At 52.7% G+C, this 26,389-nt stretch overlaps 12 protein-coding genes across 12 annotated transcripts; 7 read left to right on the forward strand and 5 right to left on the reverse strand.

Annotated features, from left to right (window-relative positions):
• Window positions 1–355: 355 nt before the first annotated feature.
• Z520_00840 (uncharacterized protein) lies at window positions 356–1,165 on the reverse strand (the record flags this gene model as incomplete). The annotated part of the gene is made up of 4 exons (XM_016771360.1): window positions 356–675; window positions 794–884; window positions 949–1,034; window positions 1,102–1,165. 4 exons carry the CDS (start codon window positions 1,163–1,165, stop codon window positions 356–358), a joined length of 561 nt encoding a protein of 186 aa, XP_016638270.1.
• A 567-nt stretch (window positions 1,166–1,732) lies between these two features.
• Window positions 1,733–4,303, forward strand: Z520_00841 (uncharacterized protein; the record flags this gene model as incomplete). Its single annotated transcript, XM_016771361.1, has 1 exon — window positions 1,733–4,303. One exon carries the CDS (start codon window positions 1,733–1,735, stop codon window positions 4,301–4,303), a length of 2,571 nt encoding a protein of 856 aa, XP_016638271.1.
• A 342-nt stretch (window positions 4,304–4,645) lies between these two features.
• On the forward strand, window positions 4,646–6,886 carry Z520_00842 (uncharacterized protein; the record flags this gene model as incomplete). Its single annotated transcript, XM_016771362.1, has 2 exons — window positions 4,646–5,039; window positions 5,100–6,886. 2 exons carry the CDS (start codon window positions 4,646–4,648, stop codon window positions 6,884–6,886), a joined length of 2,181 nt encoding a protein of 726 aa, XP_016638272.1.
• Window positions 6,887–7,431: 545 nt separating this feature from the next.
• Window positions 7,432–8,310, forward strand: Z520_00843 (uncharacterized protein; the record flags this gene model as incomplete). Its single annotated transcript, XM_016771363.1, has 2 exons — window positions 7,432–7,900; window positions 8,063–8,310. The coding sequence occupies 2 exons, from the start codon at window positions 7,432–7,434 to the stop codon at window positions 8,308–8,310; spliced, it is 717 nt and encodes a 238-aa protein (XP_016638273.1).
• Window positions 8,311–9,110: 800 nt separating this feature from the next.
• Z520_00844 (uncharacterized protein) lies at window positions 9,111–10,628 on the reverse strand (the record flags this gene model as incomplete). Its single annotated transcript, XM_016771364.1, has 2 exons — window positions 9,111–10,124; window positions 10,188–10,628. The coding sequence occupies 2 exons, from the start codon at window positions 10,626–10,628 to the stop codon at window positions 9,111–9,113; spliced, it is 1,455 nt and encodes a 484-aa protein (XP_016638274.1).
• A 1,690-nt stretch (window positions 10,629–12,318) lies between these two features.
• On the forward strand, window positions 12,319–14,602 carry Z520_00845 (ATP-citrate synthase subunit 1; the record flags this gene model as incomplete). Its single annotated transcript, XM_016771365.1, has 5 exons — window positions 12,319–12,551; window positions 12,606–14,008; window positions 14,058–14,383; window positions 14,437–14,484; window positions 14,537–14,602. 5 exons carry the CDS (start codon window positions 12,319–12,321, stop codon window positions 14,600–14,602), a joined length of 2,076 nt encoding a protein of 691 aa, XP_016638275.1.
• A 577-nt stretch (window positions 14,603–15,179) lies between these two features.
• Window positions 15,180–15,824, reverse strand: Z520_00846 (uncharacterized protein; the record flags this gene model as incomplete). Its single annotated transcript, XM_016771366.1, has 1 exon — window positions 15,180–15,824. The coding sequence occupies one exon, from the start codon at window positions 15,822–15,824 to the stop codon at window positions 15,180–15,182; it is 645 nt and encodes a 214-aa protein (XP_016638276.1).
• Window positions 15,825–16,319: 495 nt separating this feature from the next.
• Window positions 16,320–18,101, reverse strand: Z520_00847 (uncharacterized protein; the record flags this gene model as incomplete). The annotated part of the gene is made up of 3 exons (XM_016771367.1): window positions 16,320–16,552; window positions 16,610–16,943; window positions 16,998–18,101. The coding sequence occupies 3 exons, from the start codon at window positions 18,099–18,101 to the stop codon at window positions 16,320–16,322; spliced, it is 1,671 nt and encodes a 556-aa protein (XP_016638277.1).
• Window positions 18,102–19,022: 921 nt separating this feature from the next.
• On the forward strand, window positions 19,023–19,721 carry Z520_00848 (uncharacterized protein; the record flags this gene model as incomplete). The annotated part of the gene is made up of 1 exon (XM_016771368.1): window positions 19,023–19,721. The coding sequence occupies one exon, from the start codon at window positions 19,023–19,025 to the stop codon at window positions 19,719–19,721; it is 699 nt and encodes a 232-aa protein (XP_016638278.1).
• Window positions 19,722–20,013: 292 nt separating this feature from the next.
• Z520_00849 (uncharacterized protein) lies at window positions 20,014–21,708 on the reverse strand (the record flags this gene model as incomplete). Its single annotated transcript, XM_016771369.1, has 1 exon — window positions 20,014–21,708. The coding sequence occupies one exon, from the start codon at window positions 21,706–21,708 to the stop codon at window positions 20,014–20,016; it is 1,695 nt and encodes a 564-aa protein (XP_016638279.1).
• Window positions 21,709–22,570: 862 nt separating this feature from the next.
• Z520_00850 (uncharacterized protein) lies at window positions 22,571–23,455 on the forward strand (the record flags this gene model as incomplete). The annotated part of the gene is made up of 2 exons (XM_016771370.1): window positions 22,571–22,905; window positions 22,957–23,455. 2 exons carry the CDS (start codon window positions 22,571–22,573, stop codon window positions 23,453–23,455), a joined length of 834 nt encoding a protein of 277 aa, XP_016638280.1.
• An 813-nt stretch (window positions 23,456–24,268) lies between these two features.
• On the forward strand, window positions 24,269–26,157 carry Z520_00851 (uncharacterized protein; the record flags this gene model as incomplete). Its single annotated transcript, XM_016771371.1, has 6 exons — window positions 24,269–24,365; window positions 24,425–25,170; window positions 25,227–25,246; window positions 25,372–25,684; window positions 25,737–25,765; window positions 25,833–26,157. 6 exons carry the CDS (start codon window positions 24,269–24,271, stop codon window positions 26,155–26,157), a joined length of 1,530 nt encoding a protein of 509 aa, XP_016638281.1.
• Window positions 26,158–26,389: the final 232 nt, after the last annotated feature.

Below are 26,389 nucleotides of genomic sequence, written 5' to 3' on the forward strand. Positions count from 1 at the left end.
ATATATACGTGCGTGCGTGCGTGCCAAGCATAAGCGAACGACCACATCCTGAAGGGGCCTTTCCTACTCGTACTCCTCCAGATACCACTCTTAGCGCCTTCCAATGCAATAATCGTGTCATGATTCTTCATACTCGTATGCTTATCCTTTTGCGAAAATAGAGATATGTATGAAAAGGAAGATCAATCATCCAGAATGCGCGCGAAGGAGGCGCCGTTGCACGAGGTTGTCGTCGTGACGCCGCGAGACGAGGTTTGCGTTGCGAGTGTGGAAGGTGGTGTACGGCTAAAACCAATTTCCCACTCTCGAATGTCTGGCTGTCGATACCCTGTCTGAGTGTCCGTCCGTCTGTCTATCATCCACTCATATCAATATCCCTGACCGGGTCGGGATGGCTGTGGTTGCGCGAGTGGTGGTGGCCGGCCCGCTCCGGTGCTGTGCCGTTCGCTACCCCGTTGACGACGCCGTTCTGATGATACTCGTTCTTCATCATGGTCTCGATCGAGACGCCGTTTTCACCACCGCCGCCATTGACCCCGTTAGCCGGTCCGGCGGAGGAGGTGGTCTTGGCGGCAGCCTCTCGCGCCTTTTCCTCTTTGAACTGCCTGTATGTCTTGGTCTTGGGCACCGTGTCGGAAAGGAATTCGAGGTTGTCGATCCTAGAAACGGCCGTGGCTTTTTCCTGGTCAGCAAGAGATTTTTGTGGGTGGGTGGGAACGTGTGTATAGGCAGGCTGGTGTTTGGTAAAAATAGCTTCTTGACCCCACCCGGGGTTTTGGGATTCTCTACTTACCGATGTCCTTATAGGCGATGTTCCTCCTGGATTTCCGTTCCGATTTGACCACGTTGTGTGCTTGTTCGGTCAGATAACGGATGAATACCTCCTGGCGAAGAAATCAGTCTTCGCCCTGAAGATCCTTAACCAATCAACAACTAGGGCAAACGTACTGTCGCGACCGATATTGCGAAAGCCGCTGGGTTGGAGCATTGCGCGATGTCCTCATCCTGAGCAATGATCTTCTTGACCCGTGCGACTGGGTCCCAAGTGGTCAGCATTGTCTGCCGCAACAGCAAAGAAAAATAAACCGCGTGATTACTAACGAGGAAGAGCGGTTGAGCCAGTGATCTCTTGTGGCGGTTCGATGGGAGCATTGTTGTAAGGCATAGTCTCGAGGAAATGACAACCGGACCCTCCCTCCTGAAGTGTGTCTTCTGTGGACGTAGAGAGTGGCTTCCAAGTTGGCTATCTTCCGCTTGATTCCTGTCGACCTCTGAAGCGAAGAACGAAACGAGGGGCAAAAGCCTTCTTTGAACAGCCCTGGTTCTTTTTCTCCCGAGTAGAGCAAGACGCAAATCGGGGAGCAATAGAGCAGAGTAGATGCCCTCTGTCAAGCTGGATGAATGAACGGTGGTAAACCCTGATATACCCAAGACTTGCGGAGGCTAATCTCCTCCGTTGAAACACGTAGACAGATTCGTATCGAGGGTCAGGGACCAAGAAGTCGCGTCGAGACATTCATCTGTCACGTTCTGGGCGCGTCCGAAAAAGGAAAGGCTGCCGACGTTTGGTGGATGTTGCGGCTATTGGAGGCTCATGGGGTTCAGTGTTGGGATTCTTCCAGTCCATATTACCTGCATAAAGGTTACTTCTCACCATCGCCAGCCTGCGCGCGGAATGTGACTCTCTTAATCTACATCGTCCTCGATCGAGCATGGTCATTGATCCGATGTTATGACCTCGCGCGTCTCCTCTTCCACGTCCGCCTCAGCCTCTGGTCGTCGACCGTCCCTCTCAGCCAGGCGACTCTCCCGGAGGCTCTCGTCCCTCTCGGGCCTGGAAAATGGCGAGCCTCCTACTCCTCGAGTCGCACCGGCGGCACAGGCCATCACCGAAGAGATTGCAGAGATAAAAAGATATGAAGACTTCACCACCATCGACTGGGTCCAAGATGCTGCTCAGGAACAGCTGCGCCGCCTTGCTCGGCGGAAGGAGTCAAAGTTCTTTGAAAGGGACGGCGTCTTGGGCTGGCGGCGCAGACTGTGGGAGTCTTACGATGCAGCCCAGGCATGGATCGTCATAACGCTGGTGGGGATCGTCATTGGTGTCAATGCCGCTGCTCTGAACATCATCACCGAGTGGTTATCGGACATCAAGATGGGGTATTGCACAACCGCCTGGTATCTCAATGAAGGCTTCTGCTGCTTTGGCTCCGAGGAAGGCTGCGACGAGTGGAAGAGATGGACTTCGTTCACCATTGTCAACTACTTCATCTACGCCGTTTTCGCTGTGCTACTGGCCTTCGTTTCTGCCTACTTGGTCAAGTCCTACGCCCCCTACGCTGCCGGTTCCGGCATCTCGGAGATCAAATGCATCATTGCCGGCTTCGTCATGAAGGGCTTTCTTGGGTTCTGGACCTTTTTCATCAAGTCGATTTGTTTGCCTCTAGCCATCGCTTCCGGGCTCTCGGTTGGCAAGGAGGGGCCGAGTGTCCATTACGCTGTGTGCGTCGGAAACGTCATCTCCCGATTCTTCGACAAGTACAAACGAAGTGCCTCAAAAACCCGAGAGATATTGACGGCGACCGCCGGAGCTGGGGTGGCTGTCGCTTTCGGCAGTCCCATCGGTGGTGTGCTGTTCTCCCTAGAAGAGATGGCGTCTTATTTTCCGCTAAAGACCCTGTGGAGGAGTTATTTCTGCGCGCTTGTTGCGACGGCGGTGCTGAGTGCAATGAATCCCTTCCGCACCGGTCAGCTTGTCATGTTCTCCGTCAAGTACGATAGAGACTGGCACTTTTTCGAGATCTTCTTTTACATTATCCTTGGTATCTTCGGTGGACTTTACGGTGCCTTCGTCATAAAGTGGAACCTTAAAGCTCAAGCATTCCGGAAAAAATACCTGTCCAAGTACGCGATTCCAGAAGCTGTCATTCTGGCAGGTGCCACCGCGCTTCTTTGTTACCCCAATATGTTTCTTCGAAGAGACATGACCGAGATGATGGAAATGTTGTTCCGAGAATGTGAGGGTGACTACGACTATAACGGACTCTGCGAGGCAAAGAATCGACTCTCCCTCATAGGGTCTTTGCTGGTTGCAACTCTCTTGCGCATATTTCTTGTTATCATTTCCTACGGGTGCAAAGTGCCTGCAGGTATATTCGTGCCGTCAATGGCAATTGGGGCCTCGTTTGGCCGCATGCTGGGAATGATTGTACAATGGCTGTATGAGACATTTCCCGATTCAAAGTTCTTCTCTGCTTGTCAGCCTGATGTGCCTTGCATCACCCCTGGCACGTACGCCTTTCTGGGAGCGGGCGCAGCACTCAGTGGGATCATGCATCTAACGATTTCAGTCACTGTCATCATGTTTGAGCTTACTGGGGCTCTGACATACATACTTCCAACGATGATTGTCGTCGGGGTCACGAAAGCGGTGGGAGACCGATTCAGTAAATCGGGTATCGCAGATCGGATGATCTCCTTCAGCGGCTTCCCGTTCCTCGACAACAAAGAGGAACACTCCTTTGGCGTATCGGTATCCCAAGTCATGACCGGAAACATTGCGATGCTTCCCGCAACAGGAATGGAGGTCAAAGCTGTGCGGAAACTACTCGACGACACGTCCTACTCTGGGTTTCCGATCGTAGAGGACAAAGACTCGAGGATTCTCATGGGCTACATTGGGCGGACTGAGCTCCAATTCGCGATCGATCGAGCCAAAAGGCAGGGTGCATTAGCCTCAGATGCCAAATGCATTTTTGCGAGTGAACGGGAGGATGGCACCGAAGCGCCTGCGCCTCTCAGTCCGACTGTTACCTTTGACTCAATGGCGGTACGCAGCGTGGATTTCAGCCCATTTGTTGATGCGACTCCTATATCTGTCCATCCCCGCTTGCCGCTGGAGACGGTGCTGGAAATCTTCAAAAAGATGGGCCCAAGGGTCATCCTCGTCGACCACCATGGTCGTCTGGAAGGGCTCGTCACAGTCAAAGACTGCTTGAAGTACCAATTCAAGGTCGAGGCACAAGAACATTCCGCGGCTGGGAGGGACGGGGCTGTAACACAGCAGGATCAAGTCCTCGATGTTCTTGGCAAAATTGTCGACTACGTTGTGGACAAGATCAACAATCTATCCCGCGGCAGGCTGAGGTTGAGTCCTCGGACTGCCAGCGGATGGACGAGAGTGGCAGGAGACGATAGACGACGAGATTTCGCAGACGACTACAGTCATGAAAATGAAATATTGGACGGGACCGAAGATGTGACTGAGCATGGTCAAGAAGGTGTCGAACTAGATACAAGATAGGAGACCAAAGAGATCTATACTTGCGCAGTGAACAACAATCGAGAAGTTGTTCATCGCCACCATTTCTTTTCATTCTTCAATCAATTGAAGCACGTTGGTGCACAGCCAGGGTATTGGGGTGGCTGTGCTTTGGCCTTGCAAAAGTGCTTGGGTCTTTCCAAAGTGCTGTGCATGCTCCTCCACGCGGCTGGCCACTCACTTGCTAGCTTGCATTCTCTTGAACGGCCAAGCATTTGATTGCCAGCAACTCGAATTCATATATATCCTTGCTCCATCTTCATTCTCTTGCCACCCTACTTACTATGTCCATCTTCTCTCTCCGACCCCAACATCCATCGTACAATGCCATTAGCGATTCAAACGCCCCTGCCTCCTGACTTTCCGCCAGTCCACTCTTGCCAACATTGTGAGAAGCTTATTCTTGTTCCAGACGCAGAGAGCCTTGTTGACAGGCGCAATGGCGAAAAGTGGGCTTCGTTCGACCCTGATCTGACCGTCGGGGAAGCGAGGAAACTAGCAAAAAGTGGCTGCCGATTCTGTGAATATGTCTCGTCAAAGTCGTACCGCCGCGACAAATGCACGGTCCACTATAGACTCTTTGGACATGAGGGCAAGTGGGAGAATATCCAATTCGGCACTTACAATCCTAAAGATGATGATGATGATGATCTACGATATGAAGGAGACATAGTGGTCAGTGCTTTAATCGAGACATATGAGCTGATAGCGATTCCTGGTACTTATCCACAACAATTGTGATGACCCTTACAGAGGCTGATCACCTAAGTACGTGCAGGCAATCCTGCTTCCGACATTGTTTCCCGCAGTCCGATCAACGTCGAGCCTGGCTCAAGTGAGACTTTCGAGATGGTTAGAAGCTGGTATCAGACATGTACAGAAACTCACGCAGGATGTCCAATACCGCCAACCAAACGCATGCCTGACAGGGTCATCAGCATAGATGACGGACAGCCCGAGTTCAAGTTGCACCTGCTCGAGACGAACGGCCTAGTTCATCCATTACCACCATATGCTGCATTGAGCTATTGTTGGGGGGGCGATCAAGTGATCAAGACAACAAACGCCACGCTTGACCAATTCAGGGTTGAGATAGATTTCAAAAAGCTACCTACGACAATACGGCATGCCGTTACTACAACATACGAGCTGGGCCTACGCTACCTATTTGTTGACGCCTTCTGTATCATCCAAGACAACGACGAAGATAAACAACATCAAATAAGCCAGATGCCCTCAATATACAGTGAAGCAAGTGTTACGATCATTGCTGCTCGGGCTAGAAACGTCGAGGATGGCTTCCTACAGAACCGACCCTCGTCGCTCGACCAACTTTCAACGTGGAAGAGTCGGTATGAAAACATGTTCAGCATGTCATTGAGATGTCCTGGAGGTAAAATAGGTTCGGCCATACTCATCGGCCGCGGCAATGATCGGGTCACAGAGCCTATTCATAACCGAGCATGGGCGTTACAAGAACAAATGCTGGCCCGCCGAGTTCTACATTATGGTCAAGATCAGATTATCTGGAATTGCTGGTCTGTAGACGAACTTGTGGATGGTTGGTTGGCGAATTGGAGTATGAACAAGGACCAACAGGGAAAAGGCCTTGAAATTTTCCGTCCTCGCTTTCCCCGGGGTGAGGTACCGAATCTGATTATAAATACAGAGGCGGTACAAGACGACAGCGTCAAGCAAAAGATTCTGGAGCAATGGTACGACTTGGTTCGGAAGTATTCACTTCGGAAACTCAGCCTTCCCGCCGATAAACTACTGGCGATAGGAGCGATTGCTGAACGTGTGGGCGTTGCGTTGCACGACGATTACCTGGCCGGTCTGTGGAAATCGTGTCTTCCTCGCAACCTCTCTTGGTTCGTGTGGTTTAAGAAGCATACTCGACCAGAAGAAGTCAGAGCCCCGTCGTGGTCATGGGCTGCTGTCGACGGAGAAATTGGGAAGTTTGTGAACATGGGACGGCCATGCGAACTGGAGTTGATTGACTGTCACGTTGAATTACTGTCCCCAACTGCGCCATATGGCGCTGTGAAAGGTGGCCATCTGACTATTAGAGGGCGACTACGACGAGCCCTTTTGTTCAACGTTCCAAGGAGTACAGCGAAAAATGATTATCAAGGCCTTTGTCACATCAAGGAGCCTGGCCAGGAAGGGATTGGATCGATGGTACCAATATGTTTTGATGCTGTGGAAAAAGAGTTCGACACTAGCGATATCATAAACGTCGCCTTCTTGAAAGCTTATGGCCACAAGTCCGGGTTTTGTTCGGGACTTGTTCTTCGAGACCTTGGAGGCCAAAGATTCTCGAGGTTGGGTTTATTTGGTCGTCCCTCCCGTGTGTGGCGCACCTACGGCAACATAGGATTAGACGGCGAGATAGTTGAAGAGATGATGGAAGAAGATTCCGGCGAAGAAGATTCCGGCGAAGAAGATTCCGGCGAAGAAGATTCCGGCGAAGAAGATTTCGGCGAAGAATACTCACTGCTATATCGATACTGGATGGAGGATTTTAACGAATATAGTCAAGTGGAGGAAATTACAATCATATAGCCAGCGTACCTAGGTAGGTCACAAAAGGGTCTGGGGGACCAGGAGGCATCTAACTAGGTCTTTTGATCATATTGTCGAGGTTACATACCTTGGAAGGTATTAGCATAAAGACAAGGGATCTGTCCGGTCTACGAGGTACAAGGTCAAGTGCCTAGGTAGAGGTATGTAGAACAGGTACTGGGGACGGGCTCGACGGTAATGCAAACGTCTCGTCTCAAGAACGCGTATAGTAGATGCTGCTTCTGGGCAGACGCGCGCTCGGCAGCCAATGAAAAGCGATTATTGAGGGGATCGATCCAGGCGGCAACAAATATGGCTGAAGACGGAACCTTATGGCTGGTTGCTGAGGCAGCGGAAGAACGTCATTCACCTACCGATCAAACTCTCCTTTCCCCTTCGGCCATAACTCTCACATCTAACTAACAACTTCATCCTGAACGATATCTCTAGAACACACTCATCTGACGAGTATCTCTAGACCGCTGCCGTCGGAGTGCAGCCTCCTAACTTCAGCAAGCCGCTTTGACACACGACCATTTCCAACAATGCCGCGAACCCGCAAATCCGCCACTACTCGGCCTAGCCACTCTCTCCAGTCGACCCTCTCATTCAACAACAAGTCCGCACGAGTGACGAAGTCGGGCTCCAATGCGCAGAGAGATGAGCACAGCGCTTCGGCGAAGAAGTTGGCCGAGGTTGCGACGGACGGGTTGAAGACGGAGGACGAGCCCGAGGTCGCGGAAGTGAAGAATGAATCATCAGCAGCTCCAGCAGTACCCGGAGAAGTTGAGGAGGGCAGCGCAGATAATTTGAAAGCAGAGGCAGATGGAGATGTCGAGTCAGATGGCGCAGAACAGATTGAGGAGGAGGTGTCGGTCAAGATGAGGTCCAGGAAGAAGCAAAAGGCCAAGACTGCAGGAAAGGACGAACGTGAAATCGCGGCGGAGAAAATCACGGATGCGCAGCTGAAGAAGTATTGGCAGGCGGAGGAGGACAGTCGGCTTGCTCCTAGAGGTATGTCTCCGTGTCTTGTCTGTCCTTGAGCACCTGCGATGCCCTGGCTTCTCCATCGTCCTTTCCCCCAAACGACAATGACACCGTCCACCACCTCCTGCAAATCTCCAAACTCAACCAGCCTTGTCGTGACTCTTATACTGATTACATTCCGCCGGACAGTGCACCAATCCGACCTTTCCCTCCACGAAAAGATCCTGCGCCACTTCGACCTCTCGTCCCAGTACGGGCCTTGCATCGGCATCCCTCGTCTCCAACGCTGGCGGCGCGCAAACACCCTCGGTCTAGAACCGCCCGTCGAAGTCCTCGCGGTGCTGCTGAGGGAACAAGACCACTCAAAAAGCCAGGGATGCGGCAAGATGGCATACATTGATGAGTTGAGTGGGGGGAGGGTTGTTTTGGTGGAATAGAAAGACTGGGGAGAGACAGCGGATGATGCAACTGATGAACGAAAAAGCATCGAATCAACTCCCCGGGTTTCAAGCAGAGAAGCAACATGCGCAACGTCGTGTCACATGGGGGAGTTCCGCTGCATTGCTTTTTGCTCAGACTCAGCTACGGGACGGAACCCCCAGCCTATTCGACGGAATGCGACGGCTAGCGACTGTGATCACGTCCGGACTGAAGACATGCGATGGGAATGACTCCAGAAAATACCACAGGCGTGATTTGACGATGTGGAATCCCAGATCGTCGTTCAGGAGAACACTCGATCTTTGTACAAAATGGCTTTATGTGACAGGGGCTATAGGCGCGCTCCTGTACTTCATCTGTGAGGATTGGGCTGGAGTACAAGCACTTCAAATATGAACCATCAAGGATGTGATGTCTTTCGCCGTTATGGCACGAAATGCGATCGCACGTTGGGGGACAGAATTGCTTGAAGCAGAATGTCATTACCGCCTCGATCTGATGTTGTTCATTTACACAAAGTCGCTTGCTTGGCCTTCCACTCGAATTGCCATAATCTCTGCTACACGGCGCGAAACGACCGCTGAACCGTTGTCGTACACGACGTCCATGCACATAATGCTTCCTCCTCCAACAGAGTCGCCAAGGAGAACTCCAGTCAAGAAACATACCTAGCCTGCTACCACTCTTTTCCCGTCGCCTGCCCCCATGCCAATCCATCGTCAAAAGGGTCGTAGTGATATATCTTGGTATGCTCTAGATCAAAAGACACGGAACCATCAAAAAATCATGTTTGTATCTAAGCTCCAAATTCGGGCACCGTCGAAGTCTTGCCGAGAAGAGCCAAGGGCACGATGCCAGAAACGTGCATCTCGGGGCCGTACACATGCATGTCCAGCTTCAGCTCTTCACCAACACCTTTGATGTTCTTGAGACCCTCCTGGTAGTTGGGGCCAGCGCGACGAACCCAGATCTGAACCTTGTGCTCATTGAGGACAGGGGCCACCTCCCTGAGTGCGCGGATGACACCCTTGAAGGTTGAAGCGACGTTCGTGAAGTTGGCAATACCGCCACCAATGAAAAGAACCTTGCCGTCAGGGTGCATGGGTGCGCGGAGCATCAGATCGAGAACAGTTCTCGCATAGTTGTACGTCTGAGTCTCAGTGGGGGCGCCGGAGTATTCACCGTAATTGGCCAGTTCGCTAACAAACCCGGCGGAGGCAATAGCGTCGGCATAGACCACCGAAGCACCACCACCAGCGACCAAAGTCCAGATGCGGCCTTTGGCATTGAGAACGGTCAATTTCAACGAGGCACCAGTCTTCGCATCCATGTCCGCGATGTACTTCTCTTCTTTGCTGAGCTCACGGCCAAAAGGCGCAGGGAAGTCCATAGGTGGGCCAACATCGATGGTGACCTTTCCGTCGGTCTTGACTCCGGGCAGGCCAAGAGCAACGGGGCTTCGAGCAATGGCCCACTTGACACCGCACTCAAAGTCGGCCGTTTGGTCGAGTTTGGCGGCAAGATCAAGGAAGTGGACTTCGGCGGAGGTGCCTGCGGCGTTGGGAATGACGACCAGGGGGTTGATTTCGAGGTAGGTGAACTGGCAGTCCACGTAGACGGAGTACAGTCGAACAATGAAGTCGATCAGCACATTGTGGACACCCTTGGGCACGTCGGGCAACAGAGTTGCAGCCAATTCCTGGTTGGAAGGGAAGTTCTTCAGATCAACTGGAATCAGGATCTTCTTGGCCTTCGCATCAACATCTCCGACATCCACACCACCTTCGTGGGTGAAAAGGATCCAATCGCCCTGATAATCGCAATTAGCCCATGTGCTGCTGCAAGTCACGCACACGATTGCTCTCAAACTTACATCTCGCACGGAGTTGATGTTAATGTAGTATTCAGTATCTTGGGGATGGGGCACAAAAGGCTCGACGAGGAACTGGGAAAGAACGCCTGTGACGTGCTCGACCTTTTGCTCTTTGCGGGCTCTCTCCTCAATCCATTTTCTTGCCTCAGCCCAGGTCTTGTTCAGGCACAAAAGGCCGCTCTTTCCTCTTCTCTTGATCAGTTGATCTGGCTTTGCAACGAACTTGGAGCCTGGCTGGAGCAGCCAAGGATAGGTGGCTTCAGCTTGGTCCAAAACAGTGCTCACTGCCTCATCTTCGGGGAAGAAGATGGAGGCCAACTTGGGAGGAGGGTTATGGACACCAGAAGCCTTCAGCGGAGTAGGCTTGATGACAGGAGCACGAGTGAGGTGGTAGTTAAGAATGGCCTTGCCGTCGGCCTCGAGAATGGACTTTGCTGACATTGTTGCGGCGGTGAGGTGAGGGGTAAGAGCAGGAACAGCTCAGAGGGACGGTCAATTGGAAAAAGTCGTCCTGGCTTTTGAGATAGAAGACAAATCTGGAGAAGAAGAAGACAACAGCAAGACAATTGACGAGAAATTCAAAGTCTAGGTTGCCGAATGGAAAGTGCGAATGTGAAGTTGTAGGGAGAAACAGTATGAACCGCTGGGGGCCAGATTTCACTGCTTCGCACACAGTTTACTGTTGGCCTTCGGAGGGATACAATTGCTGTCCTTGACTTTTTCTGGTGGATCCCCCCTAGAGCCCTGAAGTGTGGGTTGTTGGGAGCAGGGGTAGGGAGTGTGGGCGTAGGCTAATAGGCTAGGGGTGCTAAACTTATCGAGGGGCATCTCAGCGTGCACTTTAGGTGCGGAGCTAGGGCTGCTAACCCGCGCCAACGCCAGGGACAAACCGCCCGCCACCGCCGTCGCCTCGACTCCATGGTGTTTGACCGACAATCCCCAACTGTCGGTCACCGCCAAAATCGAAAAGCAATGTCCCTGTGACGTTGCTCTGGTCACTGAATAAAATTCCAATGCCGAGCTGCCATCAAAGTGCCTTCATCGGCTGATTTCCTGACTACCTCTTTGATGCAGTGGATCAAGGTTACACAAACACCGAAAATTGTCGACTATCAACACCAAATTTCCAGTTGGCTCGGTTTCGAGCACCGATTGAGCGGTTTATTGTGGCTTCGGTGAATCTGGACAGATAGTTGCCCTGGAGGAAGGCGGCGAGCGGGTAAAGGCTGCACAATGCACGGGTGTTCCGCCGGACTACGAGATACGACGTACACTTGGCACGGGGGCCGGACTCCGAATAGTTGGGCACGCGAGAAAGATCTTTTGCTTCCAATCGATAGGCAACTCGATAGTCCTTTAGGCCCGCTCACTGAAGACTCGGCGGATATTGAGTAAAGGGGGCCTCAGCCTCTCCCAGTCCCGGGGGTCCCAACGAGGCATAGTGGCATCCGATAGTGCACCTGGGCTGAAAGGCTTGTGACGCGACAGTGGGCTCTCCATGCAGCAGCCCCCCACTAAAAATCTCACCGCCCGGAGAGATTGCTAGGCGATGGCGGGATGTGCTGGACGTGGTGGGCTTGTTGATGGCTGCACTCAACACAATTTTGGGGGCCACCATTCCTATTTTCGGGCGCCCGGCCAGGAGCTTCCTACGGTTGAGTCGCACAGCTAACTAACCGGACCTGCCTCAACAGACGATCCCCAATCCAGTCGCAGGCTCTCTGTGGTCCCTCAGCATCATCTTTGCTCTCCACAACTGCGCACTGGCAACCCTTGTTGTACCCTGAGAAAGTGAACACCATCTCATCCAACACCACCACCGCTACCACCGATCTTTTCTTCTCCTCGTCGGCGATTTTGATCTATCTGTTGATTTCCACCGCAGTTTGCTTCAATCTCTCTCTCTTGCCCTAGCAACTCAACAACTACTACCCCTTCCTACTGTAAGTCTTCTTGAAAGTTTCCATTGATTCCCCGAGATCTGCTTTGATCATTTTTCCCCTGTGTGCACCCCTCCTATTATACTCTCCAGGTCAGACGACAGAAGACCGGATACCTTCTCTTGTCTCCCATCGCTTGTGCTGTTGTCTTCTGATTCTTGGAACCGTTCTCTGCCTCAGCTGCTGACACAATGGGTCTCCCAGTCCGTGAAAACTCGCCTGAGAATAACACCTCCGCCATGCCTTCTGCTACCGTGGGCGCCAGCAATGGCGTGCCTAAGATTGACATCCCCAATGGCGAAGGGCCAGATTCCGAGACTCCTTTCTCTGCCAACGACAACATTCGTCGATTTGCTCCTCCGTCAAGGGGACTGAGCCCTTCCCAGAATGCCCTCTTCCACAACAAGACCAGATGTTTTGTCTAGTAAGTATTCCATTGGACAAGAAGAAGAAGGGAATGATCTGACAGCGACGACAGTGGCATGCAACCCAAAGCCGTCCAGGGCATGCTGGACTTCGATTTCATCTGCAAGAGAACGACCCCGTCTGTAGCCGGTATCATTTACACATTCGGCGGTCAGTTCGTCAGCAAGATGTACTGGGGTACCAGCGAGACTCTCCTACCAGTCTACCAATCCGTCGAGAAAGCCTTCGAGAAGCACCCTGACGTAGACACTATTGTCAACTTCGCTTCTTCACGATCCGTCTACAGCTCCACTATGGAACTGATGGATATCCCTCAGGTCCGCAGCATTGCCATTATTGCGGAAGGTGTGCCTGAGCGACGTGCCCGTGAAATCATGGTCAAGTCAAAGGAGAGGGGAATCACAATCATTGGCCCCGCCACTGTTGGTGGCATCAAGCCTGGTGCGTTCAAGATTGGCAACACTGGCGGTATGATGGACAACATTGTAGCGTCCAAGCTCTACCGCAAGGGTTCCGTTGGCTACGTCTCCAAGTCTGGTGGTATGTCCAACGAGTTAAACAACATCGTCTCACAAAACACCGATGGCGTGTACGAGGGCATCGCCATTGGTGGTGACAGATATCCCGGAACTTCCTTCATTGACCATCTTCTCCGATACCAACAAGAACCAGAGTGCAAGATCCTATTGCTTCTTGGTGAGGTTGGTGGTGTTGAGGAATACCGGGTCATTGAGGCAGTGAAGAAGGGCCAAATCACCAAACCAATTGTCGCCTGGGCCATTGGAACTTGCGCCAGCATGTTCAAGACCGAAGTTCAATTCGGTCACGCAGGTGCTTCGGCCAACTCTCAGCTCGAAACTGCGGTTGTGAAGAACCAAAAGATGAGAGAGGCTGGCTTCTACGTGCCTGACACTTTCGAAGATATGCCAGCTGTTCTCAGTGAGCTCTACCAGAAACTAGTCAAGCAAGGCACTATCAAGCCTGCTCCTGAGCCAGCCGTGCCCAAGATCCCCATGGATTATGCCTGGGCGCAAGAACTTGGTCTTATTCGGAAGCCTGCCTCCTTCATCTCCACCATCTCCGACGACAGAGGCCAGGAATTGCTCTACGCCGGTATGCCCATCTCAGACGTTTTCAAGGAGGAAATTGGCATCGGTGGTGTCATGTCTCTTCTGTGGTTCCGTCGCCGCCTCCCTGCCTACGCAAGCAGGTTCTTGGAGATGGTGCTCATGTTGACTGCGGATCACGGTCCGGCCGTTTCTGGTGCGATGAACACCATCATCACTGCTCGTGCAGGCAAAGATCTGATCTCTTCACTGGTCGCTGGTCTGTTGACCATTGGCTCTCGGTTCGGTGGTGCTCTTGATGGTGCTGCCGACGAGTTCACCAAGGCCTTTGACAAGGGCTGGTCTCCCAGAGAGTTCGTCGACACGATGAGAAAAGAGAACAAGCTGAGTATGTTACCCCCCTAACCGCCCTCAGATTAGTCGCTCACGCTAGACAGTCCCTGGTATCGGTCACCGAATCAAGTCTCGCAACAACCCCGATTTGCGTGTCGAGCTTGTCAAGGACTTTGTCCTCAAGCACTTCCCGTCGCACAAGCTTTTGGATTATGCTATTGCCGTTGAGACCGTGACCACCTCGAAGAAAGACAACCTGATTCTGAACGTCGACGGTTGCATTGCTGTCTGCTTCGTCGATTTGCTCCGAGACGGAGGTTCTTTCTCTGCCGAAGAAGCTGAGCAATACCTCTCCATTGGTGTCCTGAACGGTCTGTTCGTTTTGGGTCGTTCCATCGGTCTCATTGCCCATTACTTGGATCAAAAGAGAGTAAGTTGGCCACCGATGCCTTTGCCTGCACACATCACTAACAATTTTTTTAGCTCCGCACTGGATTGTACAGACATCCTTGGGACGATATCACATACCTGGTAAGTTTGAATCCCCCTTTCCGAAATCGCGTTCCACTCTAACCCGAATCAGCTCCCCACTCTTGGAAAGACTCCTGGAAACGAAGGCCGTGTCGAGGTCAGCGCGCAATCGTTGTAATTTTCCGTGCCCGCGTTGGGTTGCAAAGCGTATCAAGCCCACTTCGACTGTCGGGAACCATGGCTTTGTTGAGTTCTGTTGGCAGCCACATTTGAGTTATTTGGGTTTCAAGACGGGGCAGGGAGTTCATTATCACTTACGAAAGACCATGATGAGGGTACAAAAAGATTGCGAAGATCGGCGGGAGAAATGGCAGGCTCGGTTAGTGTACAGCAGAATGGTCTGGTAGACGGCGGTTGCGGCGTATACATGTTCTTGTCGCCGCTGCACGTCACAATGCCCGCATACAACGTTTCCTTACCTAACATCGGTTCTTCTGTTTGTTTCTGCCGGGGTATTGAAACGAGGCCTGGGGCGGCATGAAGCCCATCGGTTTATCCTCTCGTAGCATTTCTCGATCGGCCCACTGAGCATAGGTTCCGCGCTTCACGATGAGGACAAGTTGACTCCGATCCCCACGAATAGTGGAAAGGAGTCGAATGGTCTTAATCGTATAGTAAAAAGTCCCTAAAGTACACACCGGCCCGCGGCAGTCTCTATGATATCGGTTCGATACACCACGTCATTGAATCGCACATCACACCTCACACATAAACCTGCAAAGGCTCGGCCTACGATGCTCCCGTTTCCAAACCCGCCACCCGTAGTACGACCCGAAGATTGTCGCGACGGTGCCGACGACGGCGACGACAAGCCCGGCGATTTCAGCACCACTCAGGGATGGCGATCCGCCATTCGAGCGCGGTTGGACAAGGCGCATTTCTTCAGCACCGGCTTTCATGCAGAAACAGCTCCAAGCAACGCACCCTTCGTTGTTGCCATTTGCAACCCCGTTGTCCTTGAGTATAGTATACCCCGTCGGGACATCCGCGGCCGCCAAGGTCGCGTTGTGGTTCTTGCAGTGCGGCACGAAGATGTCAAACGCACTCTGCGCGAGGTCTCCATCGCCGCCGCAGTTGTCGCTTACGCAAGCCCAGGTCTCGTTGATCACGGTGTGGTATTTGCTGGAGCAGCAGTCACCGCTGGCATAGTCGCAATTGCTGGCAAAGTTTTGCATGTACTCGGCGTCCGGGCAGGCAAGACATGGCGTCGCGCAATCTGGGTAAGGTTCGTAGGTTTGAGGGAATGTAGTGGTTGAGCAGGCAAGTCCCTCGCAACTCAACAGGCAGAGTGATAGGACTGTGGCGGCGAGTACCTTTCGTGAGAGTGAGAATGGAGACATCGCACATTGAGAGCGGTGTCCAGGTCAATGAGAGACAACAGTACGAGTTCTGGCTGCATTTGGAAGTGATGGGCAAGAAAGAAGACTTGAGGCTCTCGCATGGAAGACCGCAGCCTCACTGCGCATGCAGGCCGCCCGCCGCGGTGATTGCGTCTTCAAACTAGCCGCAGCTGCATGACAGTGCATTATGAAAGCGCTTGTGCGTTGCGAGTGAGATACCTTACCGTTCAGCCTCACCATACAAGGAATTGTTGCGTGCAAGGAGTTCGGCAATCCTCCGGGTCCCTGTTGTCAGGAAATCAACCTGCAGAATTCAGCATAAAAGTGAGTTTCCTTGTAGGAAGAAGGAATAGTGAAGAACGTGAAAGCAAGGTTCAGAAGAGAGAGGCTGAGGGCCGAGCTCAAGCTTGATTAAGGAGGGGCTGACGTCTGTCTCAGTTAGGATGAAAACATCTGCAGAGACGCGTTGCCTTGGCTCCTAGTACAGCCAGCTGTTTAGGCCACCTTCAAACAGTGGTCGATAACCTCGCACATTTCGAGGATCTTCTCTTCCTCGAGTCGTCTGCCAACAATCTGTAACGCCACTGGGGCTCCATGATAGAATTCAGCATCGTAGTCCTGTTGGATTCTACCGTCGATGTCGCTCAATGGCCTGAAGGTGTTCATATCTCTTGCCCTGTCAAGCTCTTTGTCCGCAAAGGTTACCGGAAAGGTGCAGGCGCCAAAGTCTAATTTGACTCTGATCAGTATAGGTTGCAACGAAACAAAACAAGTGCGGTACTTACCCAGGAAGTTGATGAAGCCTGTATAGCCAACATATAAACTCTGCTTTTGGGTTTGACCGAGTCGAGGAGCTGCCCATGGGGACGCGGCACAGATCAGTCCATCCAATCGTGGTTTTTCGTCCGTGGCAGTCGCATTCCAGCGGTCAAGGTAGGCTTTCTGCAGTTCATTCCGCCGGAGATTCATCATTCGCATCTTCGTCGGTCCAAGTTCGCCTTCTCCTGCGGCAGCCGCGAGTGCATATCCTTCCATGCTTGGGAAGACCGGCTCGCCCCAGGGCTTGATGAGGTCCATGATTGCAGCACCACCAAGGTCGAAAAAGGCTGCTTGGAGATTCTAGGGTTGTCAGTGAACGAATTCAGCCGTGCAGAGAATGATGGAAACACTTACCTTTACAATTGCTTCATGGTCTTCGGTGGACCAAGGAATGACTTCATGGCCCTGCTTTTCAAGCGCAGCCTGGGTCATCTTCAAAGCCCTCTCCACGGGTGGGTGGACATGAACAAGACCATCATGGGCACCAATCAGACCGAAGCGAAGTTTACGCCCTGGTGGTTGAATGACATTTTTTCTCCATGGGATCGGAACGACTTTGTGGTCATACTCCCAAGGTCTCACGTCCTCGGATAAAAGGGCTTCAGAGTATAGCTGCAGCGTTTTCAAAGATCTCGCCATCGGCCCGTTGACTGACAGGATATATTCCTGCCCAGCTATACCCGGCTTGGCTCCATAATGCGGATAGCGACCAAAGCTGGGTTTCAAACCGTACAGGTTGCACCATGCGGCAGGAATACGGATACTACCGCCGATGTCTGTGCCTATCCCTAGGGGCGAGGCTTTGAGAGCAATCAGAGCTCCTTCACCACCACTAGATCCTCCAGGTGTAAGGTATTTGTGAAGAGGGTTCCGAGTTTCTCCCCAAATATTGTTGTTTGTCTCAGCCATCATCATGGCAACAGGGACGTTTGTCTTGACATAGAAGACGGCACCCAGATCACGCAGGATGGTGACCAGCAACGCATCCTTCTCAAGAGGCTCGTTCGCGAAAATTGCCATTCCATTGCTGGAAGGATGTGGTGCTGTCACGAAACAGTCCTTGAGCGAGATCGGTAGTCCGTGGAGAGGGCCAAGTGTCTTCCCTGTGCGCTCAAGGTAGTCATCAAGATATTTTGCTCTTTCGATCGCTTCTGCATAGAGCACTTCAGTCAAGCAGTTGGTCAACTCTTGAGCCAAAGCGGATGCCTTGCAGAAGGCTTTGGCAACTTCCAGTGCGGTCCATTGCTTGGTTTTGATCTTGTCGAGGATGACGTCGGCTTCTGATTGGATTATCTGACGCTCTTCATCGGTGTAGTAATCAGATTGGAGGGCATACTCGGTCAGATTTTTAGGCAAGTCTGCTTCGTTCCATCCTGGAGTCTTATAGAAGGCAGCGATATTGGCGGCCCTCCTCTTACGAGCTATTGCCGAGGCTTCTTTGTAGTCATACGTCGCCATCTTTTCCTTTGATCAGCAGGGCAGGAGAGTCAGCAGGAAGGTCGAGCTGGATAAACCACACGACCGAGCATTTCGAGCAAGTTGAGTGACGGATTAGGGCGTCGGCTGCGAACTCGGAGTTAGCACAATCAGTGGATGGAGTCTATCTTGCGCGAAATGAGTATTGGTTGAGATCAGGACTGGCGGCATTGGGAAACATTCTTGTTACCGAGGTGGTGCATTCAACCGTTGATGTCCGAGAAGGGGATTTTGGTCCAACGCCACCAGGAGAGAGAAGACTGCGCCACATGAGCGATGGGGGATTTTGGCGGTGTCGATGTGTTTCAGCTATGACGGTGTGACACGTGATGACACCCGCCACAGATTTTTGGTGTTGGAAGCGACGGTCGGCCAAGCCGGAGGAAATCGATGAGTGATCGGCCGGAATATCTGAGTAAACGAAGGGGCTGGGGCACTGTGCGTAATAGGCATCACTCTCGGACTTGGGGGGCCCATGTGGACCGCCAGAACCACCTGAAAGGACAGCCCGGTGACCACTCAGAGGGCACGAGGCACCCGGAAATGGGCCAGTCCCCTCCAAAGGATCCTCGAAAGGAGGGGTTCTTCTGTCCTTTGCCGCGGGGCTCAGCTGCGCATTATGCGAGTGAATAACTGCTGAGTCGCTCAGTCCGGATTCACCATCACCCTCACCCTCACCCTCACCCAGCCCTCGAATCGCTACGCTGCAGTCTGCGGTCTGGATTCCCTCGAGCTGCGCAAGCTCTTCCCACATCCTTCTCACCTTGTATAAATCTTCCTTCTTTCATCAACTTTATCCATCTCCTTACTCTTCAGACATCGAATCACTTTCACTACAGGCTTCACACCTACCTTACCTCCTATCCTCTTACTTTCATCCTCACCACACCCCCTCCATTCACAATGTCTGGTCCTTACGATTCCTACGGCGGCGGCGGCGGTCAGGGCTACGGCTCCCAGTACCCTCAACAGGGATATGGAGGCGGTCAACAAGGCTACCCTCCTCAGCAGGGATACGGTCAACAGTATCCTCCGCAGCAAGGCTACCAACAATATCCTCCTCAAGACCAAGGCTTCGGCCCACCTCGCCGACAAGACTCCTTCGGCCCCCCACAAGCTGGCGGCTTCCAGCACGGTCAAGCTGGCTACCAATATGGTTCCTACGACGCTAGCAACCCACAAGGTCATTCGGGCTACTATGGTGGCAACAATGCCCCTCAGCAATACGGCAGCAACGACGCCTACGCCCAGAACCAGGCCTACCAGCAACAAATGGCTCAGGGTGGTGGCCAACAGCAAGGTCAGGGCACACAGCTGCCACCGGAAGTGGCCAACCACCAGTTTTCCCCTCAGTCCACCGATCCCAATGCGCCAAACTACGACCCGAACGCTCCACCCATGACTGAGAGCGATCGTGGCCTTCTCGGCGCCATCGGTGGCGGCTTTGGCGGCCATTTCTTGGGCAAACAGGCCGGCCACGGCTTCCTGGGAACCATTGGAGGCGCTCTTCTCGGTAGCGTCGCCGAAGACTTTTTGAAGGATAAGAAGAAGCAGCACCACAGCAGCGGCAATAGCAGCTGGGGTGGTGGCAGCAGATACTAGATTGACACACCGACCGACTAACAGCAACTGCTGCTTGTGGTCGTTAAATGACCGGATGGGTCTTTTTTGGAACGAGCTGATACAGAGTGGAACACTTGGTCACGACTCACGACAACATTGTACTTGATTCAGTGCTTTTTGAATGCATCAGAAATTGCTTTTGCGTTTAATCAACGAGGGCTATGCAGGACAGGGAGGGTTTTGGCATCCATAAAGAAATTCAAGACATTACTCCAAATTGTTGTGCATTTCGTATCTCAATTCTTGTCTTTGTGTTCCTAAGCCAACCATCTTACAAGCGTGCTGTCAGGGGCCTCGACTCAACCGCCGTCACTGGCTCATCTCCTTTGCTTTCTCCCAGGCCCTTGAACCCAACGTAGCCATTATCAATGACCCTCTGCACATGCTCGTAAAAGGCCTTGAGGCCACCAAAGAAGAAGCGCAAGGCGTATTTCTTGCCCGGCACGTTCTGGCCGAAGATCCAACTAGCCGTCTCCTTGAACAAGCTGCCCTCGGCGACGCGCTCGCACTCGAGACACCACTCCTTCTCGGCCTCGGGCGTCACCTCGACGACGGGTGTCGTCGGGTTGGGTTCCGGGGAGCTTGCCTTGCGGAGCTCCTCTGCGCGGGCGATCAGACGCGAGATGAGGTCGACGTGGGCCTCGAGGGCGGGGGGCAGGTTGGTGAAGGGGCCCTGAGGGCCTGTGATCAGTAGGAGGTTGGGGAAGTGAGGCACCGAGACGCCCAAGTAGCTCGTCGGCCCCTGGGGGTCCCAGTAGTCCTTGAGGGTGAGGCCGTTGCGCCCGCGGATGCGGATGCGGTTGTAGTTGCCCTCGATGGCGTCGAAGCCCGTGGCGAAGATGAGCACGTCGAGCTCGTACAGTTTGTTATCGCTGGTAAGGACGCCGCGCTCGGTGATACGCGTGATCGGCGTTTCTTGTAGGTGTACTATATCGACATTGTCGCGGTTGAACTGCTCAAAGTATCCGCCGTCGCAGAGCGGTCTGCGAGCGTAGTAGTCGTGCGGCTGCAGCTTGCGCGCCTTTTCGGGGTCCTTGACGATCTGCCGGATCTTGTTGCGGATGAACTCGCACGCGGCCTCGTTGGCTTCCCGGTCCGTGGCCAGGTCGTTGAAGCCGCCGAACATGAAACGGAAGCCGTTGCCGGCCTCCCAGAGCGTCTCGAAGATCGTGTCGCGTTCCTCTTGCGAAGTCACGGACTTGAAGGGGGTCGTCGACTCGACGAACCCAAACCCCACGGTCGAGTCTTTGACTTGGGCCCAGATGGCGTCGTAGTTGGCATTCACCCACTCGCGGTAGGCCGGGTCGACAGGCCGATCGCCGCTGGGCACGCTGTACTGAGGATGGCGCTGGAAGCAGGTCAGAGACTTGACCCGCGAGGCGATGTCGGTGATGACCTGCACTCCTGTCGAGCCGCAGCCGATAATGCCCACACGCTTGCCCGTCAGGTCGAGTCCTCGAGGCCATTTGGCCGTGTGAATCTTCAGCCCCTGGAACGTGTCGATACCAGGGATGTCCGGGTAGTTGGCTTTCGACAGCAAGCCCAGTGCGGTGACGAGATAGCGCACCTTGAGGCTCTCCCCAGTGCTTAGTTCCACTTGCCAATACTTGGATGTGTCGTTCCAGACGGCCGAGAGGAGTTCGGTGTTGAACTGCATATCCTTTCGAAGGTTGTGTCGCTCGACTACATGTTCTAGGTATGCTAGAACGTCAGGCTGTTTGACATAGTGATGAGTCCATGGGTAAGTTCGCAAATCCTCTTTGTCCCACGAAAACCGATAGACGAAGCTCTCTGTGTCGCTCATGGCGCCAGGGTAGCGATTCCAATACCAGGTACCCCCGACATCGCTGGCCATATCTATCACCTTGCAAGAGAGGCCTATCTCCCTCAGCCGATATAGCTGGTAGATGCCGCCGAAGCCTGCCCCGACGATAAGGGCGTCGAAATCCGTCTCTACGCGTGCCATCTTTGATAATCGAAATGAATCAATGCTCAAGCGGAGATTGGACGGTTATTGCAACACAAAACATGGAAATATTCAGAGAGAACAGAATGAGCGCAGAGGTCCTAGAAGGTCGGTTAGATGGCGACTGTACATGCAGAGGGGGATCTGGGGATCTAGAGCGACGGCAACGGGCTGGATATCGGATATCAAGCGGGGTCGCTGCTGGTTGATGCGTTAGCGATGTCCCTCTGTATCTCTGACAGGCTCTATCAAACCAATCTATCTTTTAGTCCGCCGGGTTTTGAATGCCGTGGAATGGGGATTTTCGGAAATTTCCATGGTGGGGGAAAGAAGGGGACTCTCGTTCCCCTTTGACCTGAGACTACGCGGTAAGCACTTAATCTTGTGTTTCTTCCCTCGCTCCTTGAACCGGACCCGGTAACTCTGCCAGAGTTTGGACTTTCTCAAGGGATAGAGCAGCGGTTGTATGGCGACAGCGTTGCGGGGCTGTTATAGCACGTCGCAGAGGGTCGTCCACTTGGCAATACTGCATCCAACTGGCTGGCTCTTCGCCAAGGAGTTGTAAAGGGCTCTTCGCTTGGTTCTACCCGGTCAAGCCTGTCACCAGGATATCCTCACCCTCGGCCCGGCGATACGAACCTCTGCCCATCTTCCCCGCATCTCTCAAAAGGCTGCAGTCATGTGCGTGGTTACCATTCCCCATGGAGATATAGATCTCCATGGTGGTGCAAAGCATGATGAACGGTCTCGCGGCTTGATCCCCGTGCTACCCTTCCTAATGTGAGGTAGGTGCTCGATATAGGCCGCAAATTCGACCTCATGAGCTTCTTATCCTGCCTTCAACTCTCAGCATTGGAGAAATATGGCCAGCATGGCACAGCGTGTGGCTTTCATCACCGGCGGAAGTGGTGGTATTGGACGAGCCACTGCTCACAAACTTGCTAGCCGTGGTATTTCAGTCGTGGTGGCTGACATGGACGAACAACAAGGCACAAAGGTGTCGGATGAGGTGGCCAAGAAATGGAATGTCAAGACCAAGTTCCTCAAACTCGATGTCACGCAGGAGCAGCAGGTCAAAGACGCTATTGCCTCGTCGACAGAGTGGACAGGTCGGCTCGACTACGCTGCCAACTGTGCCGGAATCTGCGAAACTATATGGTCGGAAGAAGAAAGTATCACCACCGAGCTCTTTGAAAGGTGTGAAGAAGCTTGATGCTGCTGTCCAGCACATTCTAACACCCATCGCAGGACGCACGCCATCAATACCAAGGGTTTGTGGCTGTGCCAGAAATACCAGGCGTTGCAAATGAAGACTCAGGATCCTTGTCCCGTCTCGTTCGAACCACCGTGCGCACACAATATTCCAGCGCAACGAGGTGCCATTGCCAACGTCGTCTCCATCTCAGGACTTCAAGCAGCCGGCTTAGCAGCATACACACCCTCCAAGTATGCTGCTGTCGGAGTGACCAAAAATGGAGCGAAATTCTACGGGCCTGATGGGATCCGAGTCAATGCTCTGTGTCCGGGGTGGACTTTGACTCAAATGATCGTGAAGTCGATGGGCGCCGAAGGGACGATTGGATCTAAAGAAAACGAGGAGTCTCCGGTCAGTAAAGCTATTGCCTTACGAAGAATGGCTTTTGCGGAGGAGCAAGCAAACGTCTTGAGCTTCTTGTTGAGCGACGAGAGTAGCTATATGAATGGATCACTGGTGGTGAACGATGGTGGCTTCCACGACATCCGGTGAAAAGAGGCATATATTTGTCTAGATAGTTACGATAGAGACTTGACCGCACTTCCTACTATAGATACAACTAGACTTATGTAGGCTGAACCTCTGCTGCAATCTCAACTGGCAACGGCCCTGTACGGCGGGTTAGAAAGCACCATCGGGGCGTTTCGTTTTGATTGAAAGCTAATTCTAACGCTTCCCACCTCTCTTTCTCTGCAAATATCCAATGTGGGGGCCCGGTAATAGTCGCACCTACATTTAGATTGATGATTGAATAGCAGGGACTTCTACGACGATCAATATCGTCTATCCGGGGTGTATTGCCGCTACCACAACTTACCGCACTGTTCACCGTTCTCCTCCCTCTCGCGTATGACTACCAAAACCTCGAGTCAGGAGGCCAGATGCAAGGAACCCCTGTATGTCACAGGACCTCGTGCGTTGTCCTGCGACGATCAACTCCACGGCTCCGCAACCTTCAATATGGGGTTACCAGGTAGGTGCATAACATGGTACCAGAGCCTCCACAATCTCCGCACAAAGGCGGCAACTCTGCGAGTAGATCAGGTATACTCCTTTATCTGTGGTTGGGTTACCCAGGCCTATAACCGGATCCTACAAGGAAAACTCTCCAGCACGGTATGCTCCAGAGTGGATAGGATATGCAGACCATCCCACGCAACAGTCCCTCATGGAAGACGAGTCCCGAAGCAGATCTGATCTGCTGTTTTGCATATATCCGGCGACTACCCATCAACTCTGCTATGATCTCTCACAGAACTCCTGGACACCCGATCTGCGTGATCATTGTGGTCAGCCCCTAACAACATGTCGGCCTTCAACAGAGGTTACGCCGGATCTGTCAAAGGATTCTGGCTCCAGGCAGCCATCACCCTGTGCTCAGCCTGGGCCTTCACCCTCTTCGGTATTTCCATTTCCAGAAGTATGCGAGATGTGCTCGCTCCTAACTGTGTCGTATCCTAGGATATGACCAAGGCGTCCTGGGCGGTCTCATTGCCCTCCCTACTTTCCTGTCAGCGAACCACATCGATCCCAATGCTGCGGATCTGCAAGGTACAGTCGTGGCGATCTACGACATCGGTTGTCTGACCGGATGCATCATTTGCGGTTTCGTCGGCCAGCTGCTCGGTCGCCGCCTGTTCATTGTGACTGGGGGAATTCTTATCTGTCTCGGAGCTGGTCTGCAAGCTGGAGCCCACGGTACCTCGTACCTGATCTCGGGTCGTGTCATTGCTGGCCTTGGTATGGGCATTATCACCGTGATGGTGCCAGTCTGGGTTGCCGAGACGGCCAAAGCAAAGACCCGAGGCGCCTTGATCGCAGCTCAACTTTCAATAGTCATCCTGGGCCTGACAATCGCCTACTGGTTTGACTACGGCATGATTCACAATTACCCCAATACAGAGGCTGTTTGGCGCTTGCCGATCGCCTTCCAGGTCGTCTTTATTTTGTTGACCTTCGCCATGATCTTCTTCCTCCCCGAGTCGCCTCGCTACCTTTACGCCAATGGCCAGATTGCCGACGCCGATCATATCATGGCTCGCATCTACTCTGTCCCGATTGACAGCGAGGTGGTGGCCAAGCAACGCTCCGATGTGTTTGCGGCTCTCGAGGCAGAGAAAGAGTACAGCTTCAATTTCAAGAACTTGTTTTACGACGACTCCCCGGTAAATACGACATGGCGACTGTGGCTTGGTGTCTTAGTTCAGGTGAGGCAATCTGTAACCTCTCTTGGGAGAAGAGTGGTCGGGCTAACGTTTGATAGTTCTTCCAACAAATGGATGGGTGGGTAGAAATCTTTCCCTCGTCCTTATTTCTCACTTCTCAGGTCCAGTGGGAGAGGTTTCTACCGGTATCCTACTGGCCAAGCCATGAATTATTGCTGACTTGACCTCTTTGGCTATGCAAAGCAATAATATTGTCTCATACTACGCGACCTTTCTCTTCATCCATTCTCTCGGCATGTCACAAAATCAAGCTGCCATTACAAGCGGTGGTGTTACATTACTCTTCCTTGGTGGAACTTGCTCGACCATATGGACAATGGAGAAGTTCGGCCGACGATCCGTCATGTTATGGGGAGCCATTTTCTGCTCTACATTCATGATTCTGTTTACCATCGGACTCGCCGTCAACAATGACTCTTCCAACAAGCTTGCTGTGGTCAGCATCTTCTTGTTCGAGTTTGTTTTTGGAGCTTCCTGGTGCGATGCGCCATGGATCGTAGGTTATTTCACAGATTCTGACGAGGGTATTGCTGATTGTGATATTTTAGTATGTTCCAGAAATTGCACCTCTCCATGTGTGAGTAACCTTCTCTCCCTTTCTCTCTTTCTGAAACTGTCTAGCACAAGCTAACGATCGTCTACAGTCGTCATGTTGGTACTTCTATGGGTGTCTTCACCCAATGGATCATCACATTCATCGTGGTCAAGTTTGGACCGATGGGGATTCAAGCCTCGGGGTGGAAATTTTACCTGCTGTTCTGCGTGTTCAACGTCTTGGCCGTACCGTTCGTCTATTTCTGTGTCAAGGAGACAAAGGGTCTGAGCTTGGAGGAGATCGATGTGCTCTTTGCGAAGAAAGAGTACAAACATGTCTTGGAAGCGAGACTCCGAGGTGACCCTGAGGCAGGAGAAAAGGGTGGTGTTGAGGAGCAAGAGGAGGTCGCTCAGGAGACGTTCGAGATGAAATAGATGTGCAGGTCAAGGGGATATCAGAGAAGGCAGTACTTGAAGCAGACAAGGGAGCTGAAGGACGAAAAGCATTACAAAGCATTATCGGGATTGATGCTCGCGGTGACTTGTGGGAACACCGAACAAGAACTCTGAAAGGGTATCTACCTACTAGAAGGTAGGTAGGCACTCTAAAAGCAGAAAGGTGCCAAGGCGTCTAAGCCTCAACTGCTTCACAGCCTCAGGCAGCGAC

Source organism: Fonsecaea multimorphosa (assembly GCF_000836435.1).
Source record: "Fonsecaea multimorphosa CBS 102226 unplaced genomic scaffold supercont1.1, whole genome shotgun sequence".
Taxonomy (NCBI): Eukaryota; Fungi; Ascomycota; class Eurotiomycetes; order Chaetothyriales; family Herpotrichiellaceae; genus Fonsecaea; species Fonsecaea multimorphosa.